We start from the raw sequence: 12,098 nt of genomic DNA on the forward strand, positions 1-12,098 counted from the left end.
ATGATTCACATTGCTATGGCAAAATGAACTGAACCAAGCTGAGCTGAGCTGTGCTGTGCTGTGCTATTTTTAAACTTCTATACACCGCAGCTATTGGAAGAGGACAATGTGAACCGGAGCAAATCATCTCTATATCATGAGAGAAGGTATGGGGAAATAGTGTTTCCAGGAGAGCATGTGAGAATTAGTATATAAGCTGCTCCAAGAAGCTACCTCTTTGGGATATTTTGTACTCCACTTTAGTTAGATAGAACTTGAAAAATGCAGGTGACAAAAAAAGCAATAGAAAAGAGCTATAGCTACTCTGATAAAGTTGACAGTGTTGGAGGCCATCTTGAATGATATAAAGGCAAAACAGAGTGTAATGATTTTAGTGTGATATTTGAGATTTTAATATCTACTTTTGGGAAATGATGAGTCAGTGACAATACTAATATGATGTAGCAGGTGTAATATTTACCATGTTCATCTTTTACATTCCCTAATTAGCACTCCTGTACAACACAAAGTACAGCTGTAGTACAGCTAGTGTGGCTACAAGTTAAGCTGCTACAAGTTAACTTATGGCAGCTGTTAGGTAGTTTTCCTTTCTCACCTGAAGGGTCCAGACGCCTCGTGGCTGCTCCCCCCAGCTGTGCACCGTCATCAGGGTCCAGTTTTGAAAACCAGCTTTGGAATCGTCGTTGGGCCGCTTGTCCAACAGAAGTGATCTGGTGCCGCCCGGAGACTTCAACCTTATGGAGAGGTCACCGCGACACATGGCGCTAATGCTCACCCTCACCTGGTGAGAGACAGGTGGCAAGAAATGGAAAAAGAGGTAGGTGTGAATAAGGATTACTGTGGTGCACAACATCATGTATAACACCATGTGGTTGTTTATTGAGGGTTAGAGGGCAAACTGAAATGAAACAAAGGTCTGTATTCTTATATATCTTATATATGTAATTCACTCATTTATGATTTGAATTATTATTTTTTATCTCAAAAAAATAGTTCTGATATTTTTGAAAATTGTTTTATTTGCTTTCTTGCTGAGAGTGAGATGAGAAGATGGTGCCACTCTCATGTCTGAATGGTAAATATTAAACTACAGCCAAAAACTGATAGCTTAGCATTAAGACAGCAAAAACAGGGAAACAGCTAGCTAGTTTCCAAAGCTAAAAGATAATCTTTGGCAGCATCTCTAAAGTTGACTAATTTACACACTAAGGACCAGTGTGTAAAATGTAGTGGCATCTAGCAATGAGGTTGCAGATTGCAACCAACTGAATATCCCTCACTCTCACCTTCCAAATGTGTAGGAGAATCTACGGTGACCGCAAAACTCACAAAAAACACAAAAAACACAAAAGGCCCTCTCTAAAGCCAGTGTTTGATGTGTTCCTTCTGGGCTACTGTAGAAACATGACAATGCAACATGGTGGCCTCTGTGGAGGAGGACCCACTCCCTATGTAGACATGAAGGGCTTATTCTCTGCAAGAAAACTAATAAGCATTTTTCCAAAACTATTCTTTCAACTGTGAAGAAATGCTTCTTTAGACCAGTCAGTATACATTTTAAGAATATGATTACATCATTGCTAAGATTATAATATCTATGACACAATGTAGTGATTAGACCAATCAGAGTAAATTTGAAAAAAGATTGTGATGCAGTGTTTCCCTGAGTTAAAACCAAATCCAATCAGTATTTGTGTACAGCCACCAAAGAAGAAGACATGAAAAGTAGCATGGAGCAGAAAGATAGGACACATGGACAAAGATGGCTGAAGGGAATATTAGCTAAATGATTTAAATAAGCACACGTACCACCCTACCCCCCCAATTCCCACCCAGTAAACACTCTCGCTGTCCCTGTTCATCACAAGCAGCACATCTGGTGTGACAATGGCACATCGTGGAGAGAGCCGCCAAGCTGCAAAAAGACTGACAGCCCGCTCCTGTTTACGGCGTGTTGCCAAGGCAACACGTCCATCAATCACACCTCGCAGCGATGGCCTGACCCACGCTTTCTGCCAGGGAGCAGAGCCGCAAAGATGAAGCCTTTTCAATTTACATGCTGACACACTCCCGCTCTCACTCCCCCTCTCTCTCTCTCCTTGCTATTTCACAAGTACACACACTTTCACAAACAGATAACTCGCACAAACTCAGACGTGCACATACACAGACACGTACAGTACGTATGCCTGCTGACACAGTCAAACATAAATACATTTGCATGTATGTGCCTGCACTCGAGATAACACAGTTTTGCCATTTTCTGCAAATGACACAGTTGACGCATTACTCGTCACAGTATGATCTTTTCTTTTTATCTCTTTTATTCTCAGTTAAAACATACGACACAGAACACTGGAAACAATTTGTATGACCTCTTCAAGCTTCCCTGGCTGTTGGCAGAAGTTAAGTGTTGAATGAATGTCTGCTTGATGTGTAACTTGTCAAGGGCAAAAGGAAACATGGGAAGAGTAAGAACAGATGTGCAGTAGAACCACAACACAAATGATCATCTATAATATGGGTGAAAACTGACTTTTCCACCTTTCTTCCAGTTTCAACACATACCTAATAAAACTTACTTATTATTCCCAAGAAAAAAAGAATAGATTTTCAACAATGTGCTGTATGTTCATGATATTTGATTTGATTTAAAAACTGCTGCCTAACCTGAACCTTCTCCAGGCTGTTGATCTCGTTAGGGGTCCCACGGCAGGCCTCTGATTGGATGTTCATGCTGACCACGCCTCCTGAAGAAAGGACCCTGACCAATAAAACATCATTATATCATAATGTAGCCAAATCTATTTCTCACATGGACATTAAACACACACACACACACACACACATACACACACACACACAAAACAGTGACATTATAGATGAAGATAAGAGGAAAGATTATTGATCTTTGAGGCGAAGCCAATTTGTTGAGGCAGATAGAGTAATGAGATACAACAAGGAAAAACTGAAAGACTGAATTTAGTATATATAGGCAACTAGAATCTGAAAACAATTTAAAAAAAAGAAATAGAACTTATAGAAGCTGTATGTAGTCGATAAAGCTGGAAAAAAGGGGTTTTGTTACCTGGCAGGAGACAGTGTGACTTCCTGTGTGCACTTCCTCTGTGGAGCGACACTCTTGAAATGTGCGGCCTGCTGCACCATCAGCCCAGCGTCCAGCACTCCAAAGCCAAACCTGAAACAAGACAGGAACATGTCTTTGTGTACATGAGCTGCTCGAGCATGCTGTTGGTGCTTATATCCTATCCTCACACACGTGGATGAGAGGCTTTTACGTGGGCGGCTGATTGTGCTCCGGGTGCAGAGTAAGTGCTAATGGCTCCGACACGAGGAGGCAACAAGTCATTGACGAAGATGATGTTGTCCTCTGACACAATCGCTTCCCGCTCTGTCCAGGCTGAGGCTGAGGGCTGCTGTTTGTGCCGCCTGTAATTGCCTGAAGGATTGATTCTGAACAATGTGCCATCTCACGGACTGTAATCAAGCCTCATTATTCATTCTTTACCACCCCAATCTGGGTGCTGGAGACACAATGGCCGACCCTTAAGCGGCGCCGCTGCCTGGTGACTGTATGACCGCTGCTGATCTCACGCTCTCTCCCCTCCACTTTAAGGCTCCTGCTTCGCAGTCTCTTTACGTCTCTTTTGAATCATCCGCTCTCATCTTTCCTCTTTGCCCTCTCTTTTTTTTTCACAGTACAGCCTGTTATTCAGTGTTCTTTTCCTCTCCAAATTCTCCTTCACTCTCCTCCATCAAAACCAGAATTTCTTGCATCAGACGTCTCCTCTGCTGCTTCACTGAGGCTGAAATCACAGTCCTCATAAGTCTCGCCTTAATTCTTCCTCAAATCTTTCTCTTTCAGTTCCCTTTTGTTAAAAATCACAGTGTTCAGACAGAGTAACGGGGCTGTAACAACCTTCATTCTCCCCTCCCTCTCTTGGAAATCCAGAGGGGGTGACAAAGAGCTAATTTCTGCCATTATTACCATACAGACCTTATGCCGTTAATCTGCAATAAGTGAAATTCATTATCCTGATGACGGGGTCTCTCGGAGAAGCAGAGAGAGAGACAGCGAGAGGAGAAAGGAGAGAGCTGATCAATAACTCAATCTGCTGCCCTGCATGGGGCTCCATCTCCTCTGTCTCAGACTGTCAGTGTGTCTGAGGAGGAGAGGCAGGATCTGCAGCCCACACCGTCCTCGTCCTAACAGCACGCCGCGCGATCAATGGACACAATCTAATCAGCCACTATCACCACCAATGACTTTTAGCATGTAGGACCCAACATAATAGCATTAGGCAGGCGGGTGTATGGGGTTGAGGTGCGCTGCTGCAAGTTCAAGGTCAGTCGGGGGGGTTTGTGAAAGCTGTGAAGAGTTGGAGCAAAACACAGCTGACAACAGCTGAATGCAGAAGCAAAGACTACAAAGCATTGGCTGACATGGATCCAAATAAAGAAAAAAAAAGAACTATTATTTGGCTCCACAGTTTCCAAGTATGCTGGTCAATACTACATAAGTGGTTTTAGCCTTTTTAGTTAGTGACCCATTCAGACAAAGCAATACCTACCTGGGACCCCTTCCCGCTGTTTATGGCTTTAATGGAGACATGATTTGGGAGCTAATCATTTTTTTCATTTTCTGTTTCATTTGAAGGATATTTACATGCCTGAGAAAGAAGCACAATCAGTATTTCATGAGTAATAAGCAACAATTAGAGAAAAACTGATCCTGAATGGTACATTCAATGATTTCTGGGGGGAGTTTCGTCCTTTATTTTGACAGTTAACAGTGATGAGAGACAGCGTGAGGAGAGAGGAGGAGTGATGTGGAAAAGAGGTCCCTAGGCAGGACCTTGCAGTAATACAATATACATATTAAACCAAATGATCATGAGGATGCTTAGTTACTTAAGCAATGATGTTAACATTTTTTCTTGTTGTCCAACGTTTTCCCATGGAAACACTAGCAGCAGGAATGTGTTAGTGTCTGTATCTTAGTACCTTCTGAATTCCCTACACTGTCTGTTGCTTTAAGCTCCAAGCCCATTGGTTCCTGCAGAAGATGTAAATCTTTAAAAACAGGTCACAAATGTATGATTCCATTTTTAAAAGGGTTCAGAAATGTCACGAAACAGCTGGATGCTGAAGCTTTTAGCAAATGTTAATCAACCAGGAATAAATTGTGCATTTGTTGGCGACTATTTTCAGCTGTGGATGAATGCAAATTTGGTACAACAGAGTATTTGCACGATTAAATAAGGTTCAAGATTCTGTGTTGTGATTCTTTCATGTATAAACGAGTTATTGAGATAAACATATTAAAACACAAAGAGACATTTTGACCACACACATGAATATGGGCTTACTGGAGGTTAGTTTTTAATTCGGCGACCTCAAATGGAGATGTATAACGAAACCCCAGCAGCAATAATAGATCAGGAAAGATTTCTCACAGTGAGTGGAAAACTGATACCCTGACTTCTCATAAAACAGAAACTGTTGGTGACCGGGGCTTGCCACCCTGCTCCCTTTTAGTGATTAAATATACCCTCCCCACCTCGTGCCCCTTTGCGAGAGCTGTGCACCTATTAAATCCTATAGCTCCCGCAGATCGATCGGGCCTACCCCTGCTCCACGGCCATAAACCTACACAGACATATATCTGATAGAGAAAGCTGCAGGAAACAGGTTTACCCACGATAGAACATGATGAAAATGACAGATTTTATGTCCCCTGCCATGTCAATGAAACGCCACCGCTGAGCTGGGCCCCTTTCCAAGAAGACTCCCTAACCCTTTTCAGCGATCTCATCATCAGTAGCAAGGAACAGAGAGAATAACACACACTGCTACATTCAGCAAGAGCTCTGTGATTTCTCCAAATAGAAATGTGTGCCGAGCCTGTTTCATAGCTATTGTGTACTGTGACATTGTTTAAGATTAAAATGTCTTTAAGATGAAACCCACATAATGTAATTCATATCAAGCAATTAGTCAGACGGCACAGTCGTCCAATTTTCTGACTTGTTCTTTCTCCACCTCCTGCGTGGTCGGAGGGAGGTTGAGCCAAGCCGGCTAAGGAGTGACAGTCGATCTTCTGTCCACGCAGCACGAAGCATGTTAAACCCCCCACCCCACGACCCCCCGCCTTCGCACATATCGAATCGGCGGCCCTCGCATTTTCTCCATCCACTCTCGCTCCTCGGTGGCGAATACCCTCGCAAGCTACTACTCCCTCCTTCTTTTTATCCATTAGGGCGAAGGCCACTCCCCCCTCCCCCCACACCCCCCCACCTCTCCATGGGGCCTCTTTGTAACTGTCTAGGAACCCTTTTCACTTTTTGTTCTGCGGGCCTTCCCAGGTCCTTTTCTCTGTTGATATTCACACCATCTGCCAGCAGCAGAGGAAGGTGCACACAAACCCAACTAGCACTGAGCCGTCGAGATCTCCGGGGTCGAGGTCCTTTCCGTTGTCTTTGCACAAGGCATTAAAAACACAGCTATAACAACTGTTATGCTGCAACCAAAACATATTTGTTCCTCAGTCAGAAGCTGCCCAGGGACCTAGATGCGACGGTTTCACCCCTTGTTTGCAGTGGTACGTCCTGCTAAGTTCCCCCCCAGTAGAAGTGGCTGTAAAGAATCACTCAAGCCGCACTAAGCAGCTGCCTGTGAGTTAGGTCATTTTCCCAGGAGCCACAGAGTGGGCATTGGCAGGACCTCAAAAAGAGGGGACACCATCTGTTCAGTGCCTGAAAAGGTTGGTGACACCTTCTGTGGTACCAACAACTTCTAATTAAGTGGCCAGGAATGCAGCAGCAGCTCCAGCGCATGATTGGTGGGCTTGCCTTACTTATCCTGACGACAACACGGCAGACCCCCGGTCAGTTTCACACACCTCTCCGTCACATCTGGCCATGAACTAATGAGAAATGTACGGAGGGTGGATACAATAAACATTTGATCAAGGTGACGAATGACTACAGCGGCCAACTGTCGCACAAAAAAAAAAGAATTGTATTTACATTTGTTTTTGTATGATTTTCCTTTTTGTCCTCCTTTTGCAGCGCTTAATTAAATGTTTATCAGGAGCATAACAAGCTGCTTTAGCCCTATGGTCAATCCCAGCGTGGTTTGTTTCTGTTATATCATGATGCACTAATTTCATTAACATTAGGATTTAAATGAAATAACAAATAGACTTAACATTCTTCTGATTTCCATCGCTCTTCCAGCCAAATCTGCAGCTCAGAAATGTTACTAATTAGGCTTATTAAGTAATTAAGAAGAGGTCTTAATTATATCTGCGCCACTGGGACCTGCGCGGCTGTAACCATGAAATGCTGTGCTGCACTGCTCAGCTTTGTGTTGTACAGTTTCATCCATTTAACTGTTCTGGATGTGTGCTTTTTTTTTTTTTTACAGTGACAATTTTTTGGAGTATATTTTTAGGCTGTATTAGGTAAATATCTGTCTGACTTAAAATTACAGAGAGGGAAACACTCAGAAGCCTTCAAAGCAGTCTCAAAATGTCAAGTGAATTACCTTGCAAAGAGTTACAAGTTTAATGAAATATATTGCGGGGAGGAAAATGAGGGGTTTGGCACAGGCATGGAGTTAGTCTCAGGAGAATGGGCACCAAACAGCCCTCTCTGTCTCTACAGCCATCAGTCAAAGTAGCAGCCACCCGTCCCCTTCTCTTACAACAAGGAGACTTCTCTGGAAGCCACAATGATCTATACCCCATGACCTCACTCTCAGTGTCCAACATATTTTGATTTGTAGCTTGAGTGTTATTCAAACACAAATTCAAAAGAGGATGAAATTCAGCAGAGAGCTTTTGTTGGACGCACACCAAGGTACAGTCCTTTTAGATGTCTCTGCCCTTGTGGGGAAAGAGGGAGAGAGAGAGAGAGAGAGGAAGAGGGAGAAAGAGAGAAAGAGAGAGAGGGAGAGAGAGAGAAGGGGGAAAGGACTGACTAAGAGCTGTGCTACAGGCTTGGCAAAAGATTCCCTCCCTGGTCCCGAGTGCTTTCCTTTCACTCTGGACAAAGCAAACAGTGAACCAGAAGCCTTTGTTTGCCTCTTCAAAAGGGACTAGTTTTTGATGCCATATCACTAAATGTGATACGGCGAACAAGAATGTAACTATCAAGAACAACGTCTGTTAGTATGTGTTTATTGGACCAAAGGTTCCTTATTCTACGTACTATACGAAAGATGATGTGATTCTACTTCTTTTACATGTCAGATCCAAGCCCAATGGCTCCTAATAAAGACAGGAATCTTTACTAAATATACAGTTAAATATATAGTTGCATTTGTACGAAAGGCTCAGTCATTTCTATAACAGCGGGGGCACTGTAGTTTGAGGCTAACTTCAAACCTGGAACCAAACCAAAGTAGTAGTAGCTTTATTGTCATTATATAGAGGGCCAGACAACAATAAAAGGAAATTTAGATAGCACTCCCTGAGCCATAAGAACATTTAAAACTATTTAATTTATATTTATGGGGACTATTTCCAACCGTGGATTAATGTACAATTGATGCAGGACAGTGTATGTGGAATTGACTCAGATTACATTAATTCCAATGTCTTTCCTAATATTCTGGGTGTATATGAATGTATTTATTATCTATTTATTATTATTTTGAACCTGTTGATGTGGCTGTAGACCAGAGCAGACTTACCCACAACTCTCTGTCTGTAGCAATATAACATAACTCTGAACAAGGCAAAAAAAAAAAGTTGAGTGTGCAGTGTGTTGTGGAACTTGATTTTGGAATTTCTTCAGCCCCCCCCGCTTCAACAGCCAGCGAAATATCAAAATTGCTTCTTGTACATGAATTATGCATTAGTGGAGGTTTAGAAGAGCTCAGGGTCCCTACAACCCCCCACCCTTCTTGTAGCGCAGTAGGGTGGAGTGTTGTGGTGCGTGTTCATGTGTGTGTGGAGGGCTTTGGGTGGAGGGGGTGTGTACAGGCACCCCTCTGTTTGTCTGCTGCACCCCCCTGCCGGGAGACACGGCACCCCCTGCAGGAGGTGCAGCGCTCCGTTTCCCCCCCCCGTCCCTCAGGGCGAGTCGGTGTATGTCACGCACAAACACACACAAACACTCGGCGCATTCAGCCCCGCTTTATCTGCTGACCCATCAATCAAACGCACATCCACACAAACACACAATTACCATCAACAGTCTGCCTCTCTGTGTACAACTGGAGCATTATTACAATACTACGGGCTTTGAGAGGGACAGGAAGCGCTTCAGTTGAGCCGTATTCCACGCAGAGAGAAAAAAAGAAAAGAAAAAGTTCAAAAAAGGAGAAGATGATAAGGAATAAGGAGAGGAGCTAAAAGTTAAAAATAGTGGTGCCGTCAATTTGCTTTGACAGACCTATCATGTCTGCTTAACCAATCAAGATTTGAGTCAAGGGTCAACAGCGAATCACTGGCCTACACTGACTTCACACTTTCATCCTTCTGCTAATTAAGAATCCTAATCAACATGAGGACTTTATTTCTCTTCTTGTCTCCTTCTCACACACACACACACACACACACACACACACACACACACACACACACACAAAGAGCCTCCACTTCCTCTCAATTAGCCAACAATTACCCACACATAGATCTGCTCTCCGTTCACAGGAAACAATATCATTGCACAGGTACCCTGATATTAATTGATAGTGAGATTGTTAGTCTGTGGATGAGCTATATCTTTAATTACCCTGTGCACGCAGGCACACGCACACACACACACACACACATACGTTCTCTCTACCAGAACACATATACAGTATATAGACCACAGGCTCAACCACAGAGTAATTGGCTCAGCAATGAAAAAAGAGGAGGTCTGGATAATTAATTAATCTATCTGGCTGGGGCAGAGATGCAAGGCCAGTTTTTATATCCCCACCAGGGAGACTGAGGGAGAGAGAGAGAGAGAGAGAGAGAGAGAGAAAAAGAAAGAAAGAAAGAAAGAAAGACAGAAAGAGAGGAGAGAGAGAGAGAGAGGGGTACCCACTGCCCTCGGACGATCTATGGCCTTGCATGAAATGGAAATAGCATGCCAGAATGCATTAGGTGTACATGCACTATCGTTTCACACACACACACACACACACACACACACACACACACACACACACACACACGTATAGTTATTCCATATCTCTCACATCTGCGCACCATCATAAAAACAAACAAACATATGCTCTCTTTTCACGCACACACACAGCCACACAGACACGCATGCACACACACACATACATACACACAACTTGCTCGAGCACACACACACTAGTGAGCTACATATTCATCTAGATTTACAGAGCTGACAGAGTTGCGAGGTTATTGATCTGAAGTCAATTCACAAATGCGAACAAACCTGGCTGATCTGGTCATATTTTTCAAACAATATTTATACTGCTTTTATTTACAGTGATAAATAAGAGGAAATTCTGACACGTCTGATTTCTCCTTCCCACTCAAAACTTTAGGTTGTTTTGGCTTGATGCTCATAAAGGTCGTAGGTATCTTACAATTGCACAGTTTCGTCTCATTTTTTGTGATGACAGTTGGGCTGGGTATTAAACTAAATACTTTTTTGGTTTCGACTGAAATGGGTGTGTTTCGATTTCGTCTGTTTCAACTCAGAAACCATTTTAGGAACTCTGTCAGGGGTGCACAACCCTAAATGCAGAGAACAACAAAAATGGTCACTGTTGTTTTTGAATCCATTGTTCCTGTGGCTCTCTAGTTCCTGGTTCTATGTTGTTAAAAAGGAGCAGGATTTCTTTACTTCATATGTCCTGATTTAAAGGCTATTTCACCAGTTTTTGACTGATTTCATTTAGAGAAAGTTCTTCTTCAGTACAGCTGCTTGTGATTATACATCAAAGTTTTTAGAATTGAAGCATCTTTTGTTAAATGAAAAACCAGGATTTTATAGACTTACATCTTTACATGTGTCAAAAAATGTGATGTTTGGCTTGGAAAATTTCAAATGACACTCAGCCCTAGTGGTGATGTAACAACTGCATTTTAAACAGATTGTAAAACAGTCTTTTAAGAGAGGAAATGATCACTTAATTGCCTAATGGAGCATGCAAATATAAATGAGCCAGAACAAAACAATGTATGATACTGTATTGAGAATATGCTCCATTTAAGAGAATGGTGTCAAAATACACTTCTTGGCTGCTTGAATCCTGGCAGAGGAGTGAGTTGAAGAGTGTACGGTAAGAGATGAGTGCAGCTTCTCTACAGTCCCAGACAGTTTGTCTGTCAGACTCAGGGTGGGATCTGGAACTTGAGAGTATTTTTTTCTCTCTTTTTCACCACGAGTCTGTGTTAGTGGCTGTCAGATCTAACAACAGGATTGGAGAATACAACACACACACACACACACACATACACACCTCAGCTGAGGAGAGAAGTGGCAGGTACATCACGTCTATGGTAATAGAAGAGCAGATGGAAGTGGCAGACACACGGCACCTTGTGCTTTGACACAAACACGTATATGTACACACACATTCATGCATGTGCACGCACTCACTTGTTCATACATTTAAAAAACACACTGACACAATCATGCAAGAACAACCTGCCTTTACCTTAGAGTGACGAAATATCACGCCCGAAAATAAACACAAAGTCACAATCCGCACGTGAGCCTAACGACATGTGAGTTTGACTTTCTCCTGTCAAAGTGTTAAAAGCCGCAGGCCAGCTATAAATGGCTCTGTCGTGGAGATATTCCTTCTAAGAAAGACAGAGTTGTCAGAGTATCAGTCCTAGAAGGTGTTAGCTGTTTGTGACCTGTCTCTCCAGGGCATCATATGAGCGACGGCACAGCTACTGGCCCTGATAATCTAAGAGATAAATCATCTTTAGTCACTCTCTAACAGCCTGACAGACAGACAGACCTAAGTACCTGGGAGGGTGGCAAAGGGACACTTTAAAATCTCCAGTGATGAGGAGTATTGCCGTGAAGAAAACAGTTAGCCGCTCCAAGCTCCCTCATATCCCCCTGAGTCTCTGGCTGCCATTTTGG

The 12,098-nt window shown here is 42.9% G+C and overlaps 1 protein-coding gene across 1 annotated transcript in view; it reads right to left on the bottom strand.

The window, feature by feature from the left end:
• Window positions 1–12,098, bottom strand: part of LOC128366865 (furin-like protease kpc-1) — a 162,238-nt gene that overhangs the window by 16,910 nt on the left and 133,230 nt on the right. Inside the window, 3 exon segments of the mRNA XM_053327632.1 lie at window positions 596–781; window positions 2,671–2,764; window positions 3,089–3,199. Of these exon segments, the coding sequence (XP_053183607.1) occupies window positions 596–781; window positions 2,671–2,764; window positions 3,089–3,199 (391 nt within the window).

Source organism: Scomber japonicus, chromosome 10 (assembly GCF_027409825.1).
Source record: "Scomber japonicus isolate fScoJap1 chromosome 10, fScoJap1.pri, whole genome shotgun sequence".
Classification (NCBI taxonomy): domain Eukaryota; kingdom Metazoa; phylum Chordata; class Actinopteri; order Scombriformes; family Scombridae; genus Scomber; species Scomber japonicus.